Source organism: Pinus tabuliformis, chromosome 7 (assembly GCF_031772625.1).
Source record: "Pinus tabuliformis cultivar Carrire ecotype Pingquan chromosome 7, CPIR1, whole genome shotgun sequence".
Classification (NCBI taxonomy): Eukaryota; Viridiplantae; Streptophyta; class Pinopsida; order Pinales; family Pinaceae; genus Pinus; species Pinus tabuliformis.
Genome location: NC_142293.1, coordinates 1,484,149,109 through 1,484,164,453, shown reverse-complemented (window position 1 = coordinate 1,484,164,453; position 15,345 = coordinate 1,484,149,109). Strand labels below are relative to the sequence as shown.

At 40.0% G+C, this 15,345-nt stretch overlaps 1 protein-coding gene and 1 pseudogene across 4 annotated transcripts in view; one reads left to right on the top strand and one right to left on the bottom strand.

Annotated features, from left to right (window-relative positions):
* LOC149253449 (serine/threonine-protein kinase PBL34-like) overlaps positions 1–15,345 on the bottom strand; it is a 135,303-nt gene that overhangs the window by 102,368 nt on the left and 17,590 nt on the right. For 3 of the 4 annotated variants that reach the window (XM_089459920.1, XM_089459919.1, XM_089459917.1), the window contains exons 2-3: positions 6,941–7,278; positions 6,678–6,813 (exon numbers count right to left, since the gene is read on the bottom strand). In XM_089459920.1, the coding sequence (XP_089316046.1) occupies positions 6,678–6,813; positions 6,941–7,278 (474 nt within the window). The remainder of the gene's footprint in view (positions 1–6,677; positions 6,814–6,940; positions 7,279–15,345) is intronic. The other variant, XM_089459918.1, reaches the window with a different exon arrangement.
* Positions 12,387–13,711, top strand: LOC149253450 (uncharacterized; annotated as a pseudogene).

The following is a 15,345-nucleotide window of genomic DNA, read 5'->3' as shown; positions in this document are numbered from 1 at the left end:
ATGCATTACTCATGCATAACATGTGAATGAATGTCCTATTGTTGAACTTTGGTTAGCTCTCCCATGAAAAATCCATTATCCTTTGCATGGATAATTGCTTGAAGTTTTGTTGCTAGGGCATCAAAATTTCAACCTGCTTAAAAACTTTTTGGCTAACCCATCAAACCATAGACTCCATACTCCCAAGGAACAAGGGACTAGTCCATATTGTTGGCAATCAAACTTAACTTTTATCCATAAATTCTTCTCCTCTAAATTTGGCCCCTTCAAGGCCAAGCTTGCTAACTAGGGCTTGGTGTGAATCCCCAGGCAAGGTGCATTTAGAAGATTGGAGTCTAAACATAAAGAGGAAAGTATTTTCCACAAAATATCTTCTTTTGGTGGGCATCCACTTCAATCTTGTCCATAAATTTCCTTTCCCTAGTTGTTTGCCCTAAGGTAAAACCCTAGGTTAGTCGTTTTTTAACTTAGGGGCTTGTTTGAGGGTTTCATGAGACTTTTTGTCATTGAAAATCATTGTTGGAAACCCTTTCTATTTGCCTTGACCTTTAGCCACCCCAACACTCAACCAATCAATCAAGCCTAGGACTTTGTACTCTTAGCCCTAGGCCTCTATAAAGAAAGTGAATTACCTCCAATATGAGCCCTAAGCCTAAATTGTGCCTTTCTTATAGGTCTCATTGAGTCACCTTGTACCCTAGCCCTAGAATATTTATTAGGTGATCGTCTCACATATCGAGACTCCTCCCATTGGTGAGATCTATAAAGGGTAGGGGGTTTTCGTTGTTGTGACAGTGGGCTTGTTACCACAAAATCTAGTAGGCCCTAAGAAGGGAATGCCTATAGAACAAAGAGCTAGACTAAGTGCTAACAACGGGACAATGGCCCACAGTCACCACAGCCAAGGTCCCCTGCTCTTTACGGACTTTCACTGATGGGAGGAGTTCCAGTAGGAAGGAGATCACTTTGAATAGATAGACTATGTAAAGGGCACTAAATGATCAAGCTAGAGTTCATTCAAAAGAGAGGCTCAATAAAGGTACAAAGCTTCAAAGAAGCAAATCGCTCTCTAAGAAAAGCCCTAGAAAAGAAAGCACAAGACCTAGGGTTTTGAGGTTTTTCAATGGTGATAGGTATTCACAAGGTCAAGGCTCAAGAGAAAGGCTTCTTATGATTTACTTCAACAAGTACTAAGCTCATACAACCTTCAAGGAAGTCCTCAAGTTGAGGGAGAAGAACCTAGGGTTTCCCTCTTGGATCAACAACTAGGGCAAGAGATTTTATGGACGAAACTTGAGTGGATGCCAACCAAACTTGGAGCATAAGTAGCCTAGACCCTAAGTTTGATGTTTATGCTTTTTAATTCCCAAAAGAATTCCTTCCTAAAATTTCACTGCAAGCCCTAGATTTTCACCCTAGCCTTGAAAGGGCCGAATTTTGAGAGGAAAATTATGGATGAAAAGTAGAGATGACCACCAAGGACTTGGATTAGTGGCTTGTCCTTCGGGCATATGGAATCTTAAGATGTTTAAGATGAAACAAAATGTCCCTACGAAGGCTCAAAATTGATGCCCTAGGTACCAATTTCGAACATTTACCTAATTCAAGAGATAATGGAGTTTCATGGAGAATTCAAAGATATTCACCCACTAGGAACATTCATTACATGCCATACATTGGATAACATATGCAATACTCTACTAGAAAGCATTTCAAAATTAATTTTCAATTAGGGCACAATTTTAGCATATTCTAGAGGAGTGATACCATACGTTAAACAAATTCAAGAGAAAAAATTCCATCAACATGAGGAACTTACAAAATGACATACAAAATATCCATCCAAAAAAATCCAAAGAAATAGCTCCAATGATCAAATGTGAATCATCTCCATACATCGAAATGCATCCAAAAGAGTCTGCAATAGCCAAAGAAACAATTGTGAGTTCTTTGTAAGAGAAAGAATCCAAGTGTGATGATGATCCAATACAAATGAAGTTATGTTCTATTTATATGAGTCCTACTAGGTCGAATTATTAGCCTAAGCCCCTCAACATTATGAAAATGGGCAAGATACATCCCTTGGTCACAAGTCGACCAAGTAGCTTTACAAAATTATGAATTAGCCATCCAAATGCAAGCCGAAATGATGATGCCATGTTGATGTAGGGTCGTTGGAAAGCCACGTTGAGTCCTCTTTGTGCCAAAATGTGCAAGAGGGCTCCATAAATCTCGAACTAGGGGATGGCCCCTAACTCCATGCAAATCATCATGTGGGGCCCCAATTTGTGTTTGGGCACAAAAATTGGTCTCATGGGTCTCCTGATGATAGAATAGCTTGCAATGCTCCAATACTGAGGGATCTGATGATGGTGCTTGCCCTCCCATGTCTCAAGGGGTGAGACAAACCTCTTATGGGCCTTGGATCAGCGGCCACATAATGTTAGGCCGACCGGGGCACACTGTTCCAAGTGCACCATCTCATGAATAATGTGGGGCAATGAGCAAATTGCTGAGGGTGCTAAAAATGCCCATGGTGTGAAATGATGCTCTGCACATGATAGGAGTCCCATGGCTCTTAACGCTTCACCGAGGGTGTCAATATGATCCTATGGTGGGCATGAGCCCCAATTAAGTTGCCCCGCGAATGATGAAACCACCTGCCAATTACATATAATGTCTAGTGTTACATTCTCACCATCAGGTACAATAATTCATTAGTGCATCCAAGTGAACCAAGGTTGTTAGTCAAGGGCACATTAAGACTTCATAATGGGCTTCCCTTCCAAATTTGGGGCTTTAATCTCATAATAATGTTACCTCCCTAGGTAGGAGTGGCTAATAAACAACCCTATTAAGTGTTCCCAACCCATAAGAGGAAAAACGGGTCTTTGGTACATCCTTCAATTAATAGGTGTCATGTGAATGATGATGACTAGATGGGGACACAAGGGTCTCAAGGCCAAATGCCATGGGTACAATGGTGGCAATGATGAGGAGTGTCCACATATTAGGTGTATAGATGTAGCAGGGAGAAATTGTGGATACATGAGTTACCTTGGCCTTCATTTTTCCACCCTTCTTTATTTGTGTTTTGCTTTTTCTTGATTTTTCTTTATATTACAGCTCGGGGCTCCAGGAAATGAGAGCATGCTATGTATGATGTGAAGTAGTTATTACCCCCTTAAGTTGGGGCAGTTCATCGCCCACCAGGGATTGGGATATGCATGGGTTACTCGATGTGGGGGGGCTCATGGGGCCCTAGGAACCAAGGTGATGGCCATAATAAGGGGTAGAGCTCATGTTTGGCTTTTGCCCACGTGCTATATTAAATGTCCTAGCAATCTTTTTCATTTTATAATATTTATTTCTTTGTTTCTTGCTCGTGATCATGATTAGGCTTTTAACTTTCTTTTAGTTGCATCAACCTCCAGAGCAACATTTCCAAGCCCAACCCAGATATGTGGACAAGGGGAGGGGATGTGCCAGTGCCTTGTGGATCCAGAGAAAGAATATGATGAAATAGGGCTTGTAACATGCGGAGGGAAGCGAAAAATGTGGAATGGGCAAAAGGGACCACGCGACCAAAATCAAGGTTTCCCAAGTAGTGCCCTTCCTAAAACCATAGGTCAATAGGAGAGATCCCACAAGACTAGGATTGAGCATTAACCCCCCATTTTAGCTGAGGGAACAAAATTACGGTCAAAACCACCCAATAGTCCATGCCCAAGATACCCAAGAAAAACAAGCATAAGCACCCGATTGCACAATGAAAAGCATACCTTTTGGGTTGGATTGCCCACCTTCTAAGATATGCTCTCAATAGATGGGCGAGAGGACATATGACTGATGCGGGGAGCGGAGATCAAATGGCACAATGCATCGACTACACTAGTGGCTGTCAGGGGCTGCTGGCTGTCGGCTGAAGAGAAAACTAGGAGAAAATTTCTCCTATGGCGTCACCCACTTTTGGTGGGTAACAGGGCTGTCACCCCATTGTTGTCAATTGGTCTAGTGTTAGCCTTGTACGGTGCCCCTCTCCAAGGCCTGCTAGATTTCATGGCAACACTGCCCTTTGCATTTTTTCTATATCAGACATAGATCAACATCTCAAGCACTGTCCAGGACTTATATATTTTCTGGGCAACATTATTGATTGACTAGCATAGTTGTTCATCAACAGGTAACGCTAGGTCCCATGTAAATATAATACAAAATCAATTTCAACCAATTTCTCCAACCTCAACTGCTTTATCCACAATTACCCCCTGGCAGTCATGCATCTTTGCCTATTTTAAAGCCTGGACTCTCCAACATGAATGATCGAACAAACTCCCTCTAAGATAAACAGCTTGTACAACTCATACCTGTTGAACAGAACATGTTATATACTCTGCAATGGTAGGTTCTTGATACTGTAGGGTTACTAACTGATTCTGGTAATGAAGCATGCATGATTGCCATAGCATTCATTCTGACTAAAAGTAATACAAGCTTTGATATAAAAGTATCGGTAGACTGAAACAGAATACAAGAACAATAGAAAATTTATGCAACTCCAATGACGGAAAAGGTTGGACAATATGCTACTTGAATGATCATGGTAATTCCCAAAAGATTGACTATCTAAGGATTTGATTAACAGTCAAAGTAACTTCTGTTGGCAGCTCTGCAGCCCAGCTCATGCCTCCATATTCACGCTTATTATTCAAAACAATTCACATCCTTTAGGTCCACTGGTGATGCTTGCATGAGTCATTCTCAAACAAGCTTCATCTCAATTCCATTTCTCAGAATGAAACTGCTCAGAATATCAATCACAGCCATGGATCTGAATTGCTAAAGATGCTTTATGAGGGTCTGTTTCAATGCAAAATCTACAGGCCTGAAAACCAGTGGACCTAGATCTGGAAGACTACTCAACGAATGGATGATAATCTTCTAAATTTGCCTCGAATGTTTTGTTCTTCAAGATAACAAAAAGCTACTGAAAAAGTAAGTTGTGCTGAAGCATGAAAATTTGCTAATAATGTCTGCTACGAATAAATCCAAAGGTGGCAGCACCTTCCACGCAGTTGCTAAAAATTTTATAAATACCCCTACTAAGATAGTGGTAACAAGGCCCAAATTCATCTTTCCTATGATAGAGGAGATGAATTTTCCCTGTCCACCTAAAAAAAGATTTAGTGCCAGATGCAGCTACTTCAAATTGGTGCTCGTTCTCTCTCTTACTTCTCTAGCTTTTTGCAGCTGTGAATACATTCATTGCTCCCACTAGTCTTTGAAAGATACCCACAAAACTTTCATATGGCTTGCATGCCATGAGAATAACAACAGGAAAAAGTCGGAGTGAAGCATGAAGATCCCTTCTCATGTGACTAGCATGTTGTCATTTACATGTCAGTCAGAAAAATTCAAGGGTTTCATGAAACCAGAACTCATAGAATGTCTCTGTCATGAGTTGCATTTGCAAAAAAACTAAACAAAAATTCTGGAAGGTGCATACACTTTGCCCACTCTTATCCAGTAGATAAGCAGACTATTAAAACTGTTTTTCAGAATACAACAAACACAATACAAGCCAAGCCCAGAAATGATGGCAGAATCAAGCTGGGAACCATTCTACCAGTCTATTTTCAGACAATCTAAACAAGTCCAGATTCTAAATTAATGAAATTTCAAAGGCATTGTTCATAAAAACAAAAATAGTATTTATGACAAGAGTATCAGGAGGTTCACAGTCAGAAACACAAACCACAAGAAAGATTGCCAGAGGTGTTGATGCTTCCAGTTGACTTTGACCAATCTTTAGAAAAGTTACAGTGAAAGAATATCTGCAAAGAATGTGGGCCTCGGCTGCTGATTTCCCCACCATTGTATAAGGAATATGCAGTATCCAGCTGAGAAACACGTAACTTGTGTATCTAATAACCTTAGGCATCAGTTATCATAGGTATCAGTTATCACTCTCATAATTATCTATTCTCTTATGTGTGTGAACAAGACTCCTCTTATGAGAGGTAAAAGGAAACATGAAAGACAAATTGAACAGTGGGAGTACAGTTTTGGTTATTCAACTAGGTAAGGTCTCTTCAGGCCAGTGCAAAATGCAGAATTGTGGAAATCAGCATCTCAAATAGTAGTCGACAATGGTAGGAGACCATATCCAAGACTTATTTCAAAAATAAAAAATGTTCAAGTTGGGATTCACAATGAGAATGTCCCTACAAGTTTGATGACCATTTAATTGGTCGAGGTGACCACAAAACAAGAATTTTAGGAACTCAAATTCTTTTTCTTTGCACCATTAAAAAGAAACTTTGGGTCATATTTCGGGTTCCTTTTTACTGAAGTGTTTCAAATCCAGACTTTTACCTTAAAGTGGGTGCACCTGATCACTATAGCATAAACTCATGGATACCTTGGAAATTTTTTGACCATGTGATTATGGAATCATTTAATAAGTAGAATATGTAGTAGTGGCATTGCTTCCAGTCAATGATAACATGAACCCAAGAAGGCTGGATAAGAGATTTTCAATCAAGTCTTACAACAAGAATGAAAAGGTGTGATGTTCATATCTAGACTGAAGAAATCAATAAGGAAAATATGTCATTCAAGCATTCCCTGTCCGCTAGAATCTAGATTTGCAAAGCATGAGATTTAGAGTTACTCACTTCTGAAAAGATGGTTTTCCAGGCTACCCCGTGGCATAAACTCATAGACAAGAAGCCTCTGATCATCTTCAATGCAGTACCCAATGAGTTTTACAAGATTAGGATGATGAAGCTGACCAAGGAAGTTAACTTCTGCCTGCAAAGTGCAGAAGACAAAGTTTTCAGTTCGTGGCTAAGGAATGCGAGAAGATGATGCAGATGCCAGGTATTTGCTTCAAACTTATAACTCTGGAACCTATCACGCCGTCCTGTCAATCACTTACCACCCATTCTTTGTGTCCCTGTAGCCCATCATGGTTTAAGGCTTTAACAGCAACAGTAAGACCAGTACCGGGCTTTACAGGGGCAGTGCCATTTTCCTCTATCCACCCTTTGAAGACGCAACCAAAACCACCTTCACCAAGAATGCTTTCTGGTCTAAAATTTCTAGTTGCAGCTTTCAGCTCATTGAAGGTGAATTTAAGCAATTGTGAAGCTACTTTCAATTCACCTCCTGCCTTGGGGGTTGATGGATTGCTTTCAGAATTGCTACTGCCCGTTGAAGTGCGTGTCTGAGGAACAGGAGGCTCTTTACTGCCATTATTGAGGGATCCACTTTCTGCTGTTCCAAATATAAACATCAATCAGTTTAACTTCATAGCAAGGAAACAAAGATGAGCACTCCCTATTCAATTTTCAACACTCCAATACAGTCAGCCATTCAAATTGAGGCTTGTCACACACTATTCTATGTTCACCTGTTTCAGATGCAGAATACAATAAGCTTCCAAAGAATATAGAAGGTGAACCATGGTACGCCAAACTCTATAAGAGTGTGGCCCTGATTTACCATGCCAGGCTATATCCTGCTGTTAGTGCTGAAACCTATGATTATGAGGTCTCATTCCAGCTGTTCCAAATGAAAAGCTGAGTTAAACTGAATTGTTGACAAAAGGCAAACCCAGTAATACAGGTTCCAAGCAAAGTTAATTGTTGCAATATAACAATACATCCTTGACTATTAGGAAGTGACTCAAGGGCTACCACAGAAGACTTATCAAACTAAGGACATCCGTTGACGAAGATGAAAAAACAATTTAGTTTTATGAAACTGAGTAATGAAACCTGAAGCATGATCCTGTCAGTAGAGAATAGCCTGGTGTAATAAAAAAATAAACAAAACTCAAAATATTGTCTCTATATCAAAACTTGATCAAGAAAACCCCAAGGTTTATTCAGAAGCAACCATGTAAAGAGCAAACAGTGTAAACATATCACCTAAAATTGTACCAGACACCAAAAGAAAAAGGAGATAAGATTCAAATTCATCAGTTTGGAGATCAAATCCAGCAGTAATATCACATGATTTCTTGGACCATTCAACCAGCAGAATTCCAGAGTTTGGAATCATGATTCCAGATGAATACTCTTTAGGGCAATGTAAAGGCCAATGCAACAGTTTTGAAAAGCAATGTAAAACTCAGGAGTGACCACCCGAACTTGTACCCTTCCTGATTAAAAATAGCATCTCCACATAATACTATTCACAATAGCCAGCTCTTATGTAATAGTAACGTGGGATAGATATGTGTTTCCAAGTTCCACCATATCTGTAGGCACAGAAGACCGAGTCTGAACTGGATCCAAGATGCAGAAGAAAGAGTGGAAGAGAATTGGATTAGAAATCAGAGTCATCATCCCTTGAAAGCACCTCTATTTATCAATAATTATTTTCATATTGTTATAAAAGTATACATGCATACAGATATCCCATTCACTGTCCACTAATTGGGTACTTAAATGACATGAGTGAACCAAAGTGAGCAGAAAACATTCTCCTAACTACAATCTGGGTAAATCAGAACATGCCCAAGTCAAACATAAGTACATTAACTATATTACAAAAGAAAATCTGGCTTCTACAATATCTGAAAGAAAGTGGCCTGGAAAATAGATAGGCCATTCTACACCTAATTTGTAATTGATCTGCATAAGGAATGGAACATTCGAGCTATTACATTTTGTATTTGCCACATAAATGGCAGTAAAAAATACACACTTAAACAAAACTGATTAAAATTTAAAAAATCATCTACAACAACGATGAGCACAAACTTCCAGTGTCCTTAATAGTCTTCAATAATGAGATAGTCTTCCCGAGTTATCGAATTCAGAAAGCGTCCCCCTTAACCCTATTTGTCTGGCCCTTTAACCCCCTGCGTCAGCCTTTTCTAGCCTTCCAAGACTAGTTGCAGGCCTCTAAAAGCCTCGACCTGCCCTTGTAGTCCCTGCTGTGGGCATTTTTGGCCTTTTCAGGCCTGGCCGTGAGGCCTAAGGCCCTCGACCTCCCCTCCTAGGCTTGCCAAAGGCATTCTCTCCCCTTCTTCCTCTCCTCCACTCTCCTTCTCTTCCCCTCATCTCTCCCTCTCCTCCTCACTGGCCCTTCCGTCCTCCGTGTGCCTTGGCCAGCCCTTTCTAACCCTGCCGCAAGCCTTCTTGGGCTTTTTCCTCCTCACCGCAGGCTTTGAGGCATTCTCCTTTGCCTCAATGGGCTTCATAGCCTAGGCCGCAGGCCTTCTCTGCCTTGGACAGCAGCCCTTAAGGCATCTCACCTCATTCATCTCTGTGGGTTTTCTGAAGCTAACATTGGGTGTGTTGCGGAGATTTGGACTATAAATTTGTTGTGTTTTGCAGGTGGCCCATCTACTGAAGAGGTCTTGGGCAAGTGCTCTACTTGGCCTAGGGTCATTGGTTTGCTTCTCTAACTCTCAAAACCCTCACTGTCTCACATTTGCAGCATCTGAACATTACATATCAGTGGGAAAATTTTAATGAAATTGGTATAAAATCAACTAGCAAGGTGTCTAACATATTCATAAGTCATTCATACAAATTGGGCATGCATTGTGAGCTTGTTTCATGACTGTCATATTCCTTTTTAGGGCTGCATATTAAAGTCTGTTCTAAAATAGAAGTGGCATTATAAAAGGCATTTATTTCGTGGTTCATCTTGCATATGGTTTATGTTTCTTTGGAAAAACATTTTAATTTCCTATGTTGTTAGTTGCAAATATTTCCTATCATCTCATAATAGTGGTAAAAAATTTCATTCAAAGTGTCCTAAAATCAACTCATAATTTGCTTGACATACTAAGGAATTAATTGCATAAGTTGGGCAAATTTTGTTTGAGTAAAATCCACACATTTCATTTCTGCCATTTCTGCATACTAAGGTCTGATACAACAGTGATAATTAACATCATAAGAGGGCTAAAGTATTGTTAAACACACATGGAAACATAGAATAGGAAAGATAAATCATGTGAGTTCATTTTTTTATTAACAGAAGATGTACATTTATAATACAATGTTGTGACTCTTGGGTTTCAGATCCCAAGGTCTCTTGGACTGCTTAGTCTTTTCGGCTTCCACACTAACCCTTTAGAATTAGGTGTCCAACATTCCCCCCCTTAATCCGAAGGGTTATGTATGAGTCCAAGAAGAGAGCTGTAATACAAAATGTGCAAAAAATGCATGGCAGCACTAGGCTGAATGTGCTCTCTGAAATGTTGGTATAAAGGGCGGTGGTTTAAGGATGACCACCAACATTGAAACGCTTAGTGCAGTTCCCGGAACTCTTCCAAAACTGGCAAGAAACTGAAGTTTTCTGCTAGAGGAAGTGTTCTCAATCTGTGATGGTTTAAGGATGACCAACAACTCTGGAATGCTTAATGCAATTCCTGGAACTCTTCCAAAACTGGCAAGAAGCTGGAGTCTTCTGCTAGAGGAAGTGTTCTTAATCTGTGATGGTTTAAGGATGACCAACAACTCTGGAATGCTTAATGCAATTCCTGGAACTCTTCCAAAACTGGCAAGAAGCTGGTGTCTTCTGCTAGAGGAAGTGTTCTCAATCTGTTCACGGGCATCTTTGTCTCTGGCTGCAACTCTGAAACTGGTGTGGCAGGTTGTGGCTCAGGCTCGCTTGATGTGATTTTGAAGCTTGTAGATGACCATCATTTCCCCCCCTGTCAGATACAAGGTGAGAGGATGGAGAAAACTCAACTGCAAGACTGTTCAATACTCTGGAACAAGTTCTGACATGTGTTTGGAATATCTTCTTGGCTGTTGATGCCCATTGCCAAGAAGCGATCCATCCAAGATGAATCTTTGTTCTTGCAGGGTGTTTGTTTCTGAAGCATCTGTTTGAAGAATGGCTAGTTTTATGACAGTGCTTACATGGATGAAGATCAAAACAGTGATCTTTCAGATGGCCAACTCGATCACAGTGTTGGCATTTCACGATCTGTTGTTGTTGTTGTTGCTGTGGAAGAGGGGCAGAGTCTGGAACAGCTGAAACTGAACTGTCATAAGGAGCAGGTGAACTGTCATGAATGAATCCAGCACTCTGAAACTGAATGGGCTTGGCATAGTCTGGAATATGAAAGGACAAGTCCTTGTCATATCCAAGACCAGTTCTGTGCTTGTTGTGGACAAGCTGTTCCCAAGGTCTGTTGATGGGCTTGGGAAGTGCAGACTGAGTTTCTGCATCTGCATTTACAACTGCTGCTTTATTTGAACGAACTGTAACATTATTAACATGCTGCTGATGGGTGGTTGTCTCAATGTTCTGAACAAAAACAGGTTCAAAATGGTGTCTATTTTGATGTAGCTCTTCTTGCTGTAGTTGTGATTCAAGCTGCAAAAAATCGATCTTTTCCTGTGCATCATGCAGGCAGGTCTGAATGTCACAAAGAGTGTCTTTGCTAACATTTACTTTCCCACCAATAGTGGAGTGTATTAGTGTATTCAGTAACTCTAATACATCATCAAATCTAGCCATTGTCTCAACAAAGAAATGAACACTCAACTAATTCCAGCTAAGAATTTAGCCAATCACAAACAGATTTGTGTCCAGCAAGAATGAGAGGCTCAAAGTCCTTCCAACACAGATACAATAGATATGTTTCACCCTTAAAATGCTCAGGTATACCAAGATACGCTTTGTATGGATGCACAACTAAATGACTTCTTCCTTCTTTGAAATTTGAACTTCAACTACAGGAATGGATTACATATACCTCTGATATATCAACTCTAATAATAACAGAGATCTGAAGTAGAATATACCAGCCAATGTTAGGAAGAACAGTGGCTGTAGATAAGTGTTATAACATCAAAGAAGCTCCATCATTACAGAGAAAACACCACAGTGATAATATATGCAACGTATTCAGCTCCAAGACAGAAATAAATATGGAGTGCCTTCAATATATTCAAAGCCACACATTCAATTGTGAAGAGTCTTCCTTTCACGACTTGCCTTGTTCTTTGCACGTTTTGCCTCAGTTTTGGAAAAGTAAATAAATATCATCATATGCATCCAATCAGTCCAAGATAATAACACATCGAGATCCCATTAAAATCAAAATTGCTACAAGGCTGCGCTACTCTACAATTAAAAAATCAACAGTTTTGGTTTCTCTATTGTTCTCCACTTCTGATGTAACTCTTAGAAAGCTCAGCACGGCCTGGAAAAACTTTAGCAAAACTAAGTTCTACAGCAGACACGTCATTTCTTCTTTGCTCCCCTTGCAGCCTGTTGTGCAGGTGCTATCGGTGCCTCAGTCGGTCCCTGGGCCAATCTTTCTGTGTTGATTATATTCAGCTTCACAGATCTCCGCTATGTTTAGTATATTGAGTTATAAATATGGAAATGCAAGAAGCGGGTTCATGGTGGAGCGAATCGATGGACTTACAAACAGAGATATTAGCTCGGCTGCCTGTGGAGTTCGTGTACCGTTATCGCATCATCTCCAAGCATTGCATGATTTATGCATCGTTGTGGATGAGAAAAATAATGAGAAAACGTTTAATTCGTTTTTATCGTTCTTTCGTTGGCAAAATTGGCTGCATTCTCCAGAATTCAACGATTATTCGAACATTTAAACCGTTGCTCCCATTGCTTTCCCAGAAACACAAAATTTAAAACTGAAACAGCATCTGCAACTGACCTAGCATACCAGATACCGCCTAATTTTAAGGTCCGTCAGAATGCATATTATTTGAAAAGGCCGGTACTCTGCCGATGCCTCAGGAAACTTCTACAGGCATCAAATAGGCTCAGGCAAATCCTTTTGCGGTGCTCCCTTTGGTTCATTCAAGTTGCAAACCCGACCATTAAAAGGTATATGAACCATAAATTATGTGTTGCACAAAGTGTGATCGTCCAAACTATACCCGCCTCCTTCGGTCAGACAGCTGCCGCAGCTCCCTCCATCGCATACGACCCATACACTCCAAACATTCCACGGTCACTCTTTGCTGGTGATGAATTATCTTGGAGCACAGTAAAATCGCTGCTAAGACGCCTTTAACCCCGGCAGGTGTTCCCAATAAACGTCCAGCGACCATAGCCAACTGCTCAACAACAGAAATGGCGACTGAGAATCCACTCAAAGCTGAATTTGAGAAGTACCGCGACCAACTCAACGAGATGAAGACAAGAGGGAGAGGCTTGTGAAGGCCAGCCGTGATGTTACACAGAGCAGCAAGAAAGTTATTTTCCAGGTTCATAGGATTGGCAAACATAATCAGCAAACAGTTCTGGGATGCAAGAGTATGTTGAAGCAGCGACTGTACTAGAGTTTTGTAAATCTGGAAAGCTTTTGACGCTTGCAGATCTTAATAGCAGACTCACAAAACTTAGTGATCCATCTACTGGCCCTTTGAAAATCAACCTTTTAGATTATCTTCTTGGGATTGGAGATTTGACGGGAGAACTCATGAGGTTAGCCATCAGTCAGGTAGTTGATGGAGAAGTAGAGGTGGCTAACACCATATGCAATTTTGTATAAGATCTTTATAAGGATCTCAGTCTTGTTACTCCTATAACTGATGATAGCTACGAAATGAACAAGAAGATGGAGACAATGCTTCAAATTTTAGGAAAAATAGAAAATGCTTGCTGTGTTGTTCGAATTAGAGGATCATAATACATAACTGATGCTCAGGGTGAGCAGTATAGATACACATTGGCACTTGATGAAGAAGGATAAAATTGGCGTTCCTCTACAGCAATGACTGGATGGAAACTTGGACCTTGTTAAGACGCAACGATGGTTCAAACATGGAGCGTTACAATAATGGCGATGGCCCTGGGCATCAGGAAATGCAGGGATTTAGCGGATTTTCTTATAACAGAGACTATTTTTTCGCTGTGGAAAGGAAAGAAATATTAATACACAGCCAGAACGGGAAGGAATGGAGGTTTATGGTTCACAACCGTAAAAGGGTTTTCAGATTTTTTTAGATTTTCTCCGAAATTGAAGACTGAAGGCAAGATTCGTTTGATGTTGATGCAACGATTCTGCGTATTCTGCGAACAGTCAGATGACAGTGACAGCGACAGCTAAAGAAATTTAAATTGTCAGGACAGCGCTTCTTTTACAAAACGTTTATAAACAGTAAAGAGCGCAGGCATAATTTAAAGGACAGAGGGCGCAAGTAACGCAGAAGAGAGAGAGCGCAGGTATGATTTCCAGGGTCAGACAGAGAGGCTAAAAATAGCCAGAGTCAGCAGATTTCTGGCAAACAATGAATTAATGGAGCTTTATAGGTAATGGGCAGAACTGGAAGGTCTGCACAAATGACATATACATAGAGACCACAAAACAAGTGGCTCAAATATGAGCAGGGCCAGAATTCGCCCGCTCTGATACCATGTTAAACACACATGGAAACATAGAATAGGAAAGATAAATCATGTGAGTTCATTTTTTTATTAACAGAAGATGTACATTTATAATACAATGTTGTGACTCTTGGGTTTCAGATCCCAAGGTCTCTTGGACTGCTTAGTCTTTTCGGCTTCCACACTAACCCTTTAGAATTAGGTGTCCAACAAGTATTCAAGATTTCATATTGGCAAGTTTGGTTTGGCATTTGGAAATTGTTTGACACGTTTTGGCACAAGATAGCACATTGGTAGCTCACTGCTCTCATAATTCATCACTGCTGTTATAAAATTAATTTGTGGCTCACTGAATATCATAAGGAACATAAAGTGCTCATACTCGTTCTTGCTTCATTGGTATATTTACACTAAAGTGAGTTTATTATTGAGTTAATTGTAATTGGTTTATAATTGTTTCAAGTGCACTAACACATTTGTTGTTGTGAGTTGACTAAACGTCACAACTTGGAAGCTCACTCGCTAAAGCACATAATCTAATGGTCTTAGTTGCATAAGTGAAATAATCTAAGAGTTCATTGGATGTTGAAAGATCCAAGTCACATCTATTGTCTTTGAAGTATAATTGTTTCCATCATTCAAATTGACATAAGAACCTTGGTGAATAGTACTCTCATATTATCTTTGTTGTTGGCATTAATATTCTAAGTGTTCTTGCTTCTAATCTAATTCAGCATCTCTTGATTGTTGGCATTAAGCAATATTGGTATAAGATAATTAATAATCTTGCTGTGGAATCATCATTGGAATATCTTGGAAAATTTCTAATTGTCTCGAGTAATTGTTATTGGTATCTTGTATTGAAAATCATTGGCTAACTGTTAAGTGGATAAGTGCTCTAAGTTTCCTTAATTGCTATCATTGTTATCATTTATTGGTTAATATCTTGTGGAAGATAATTTTGTTTTGAGCACTTGGAATTGTTTTGAGAAGAGTTCT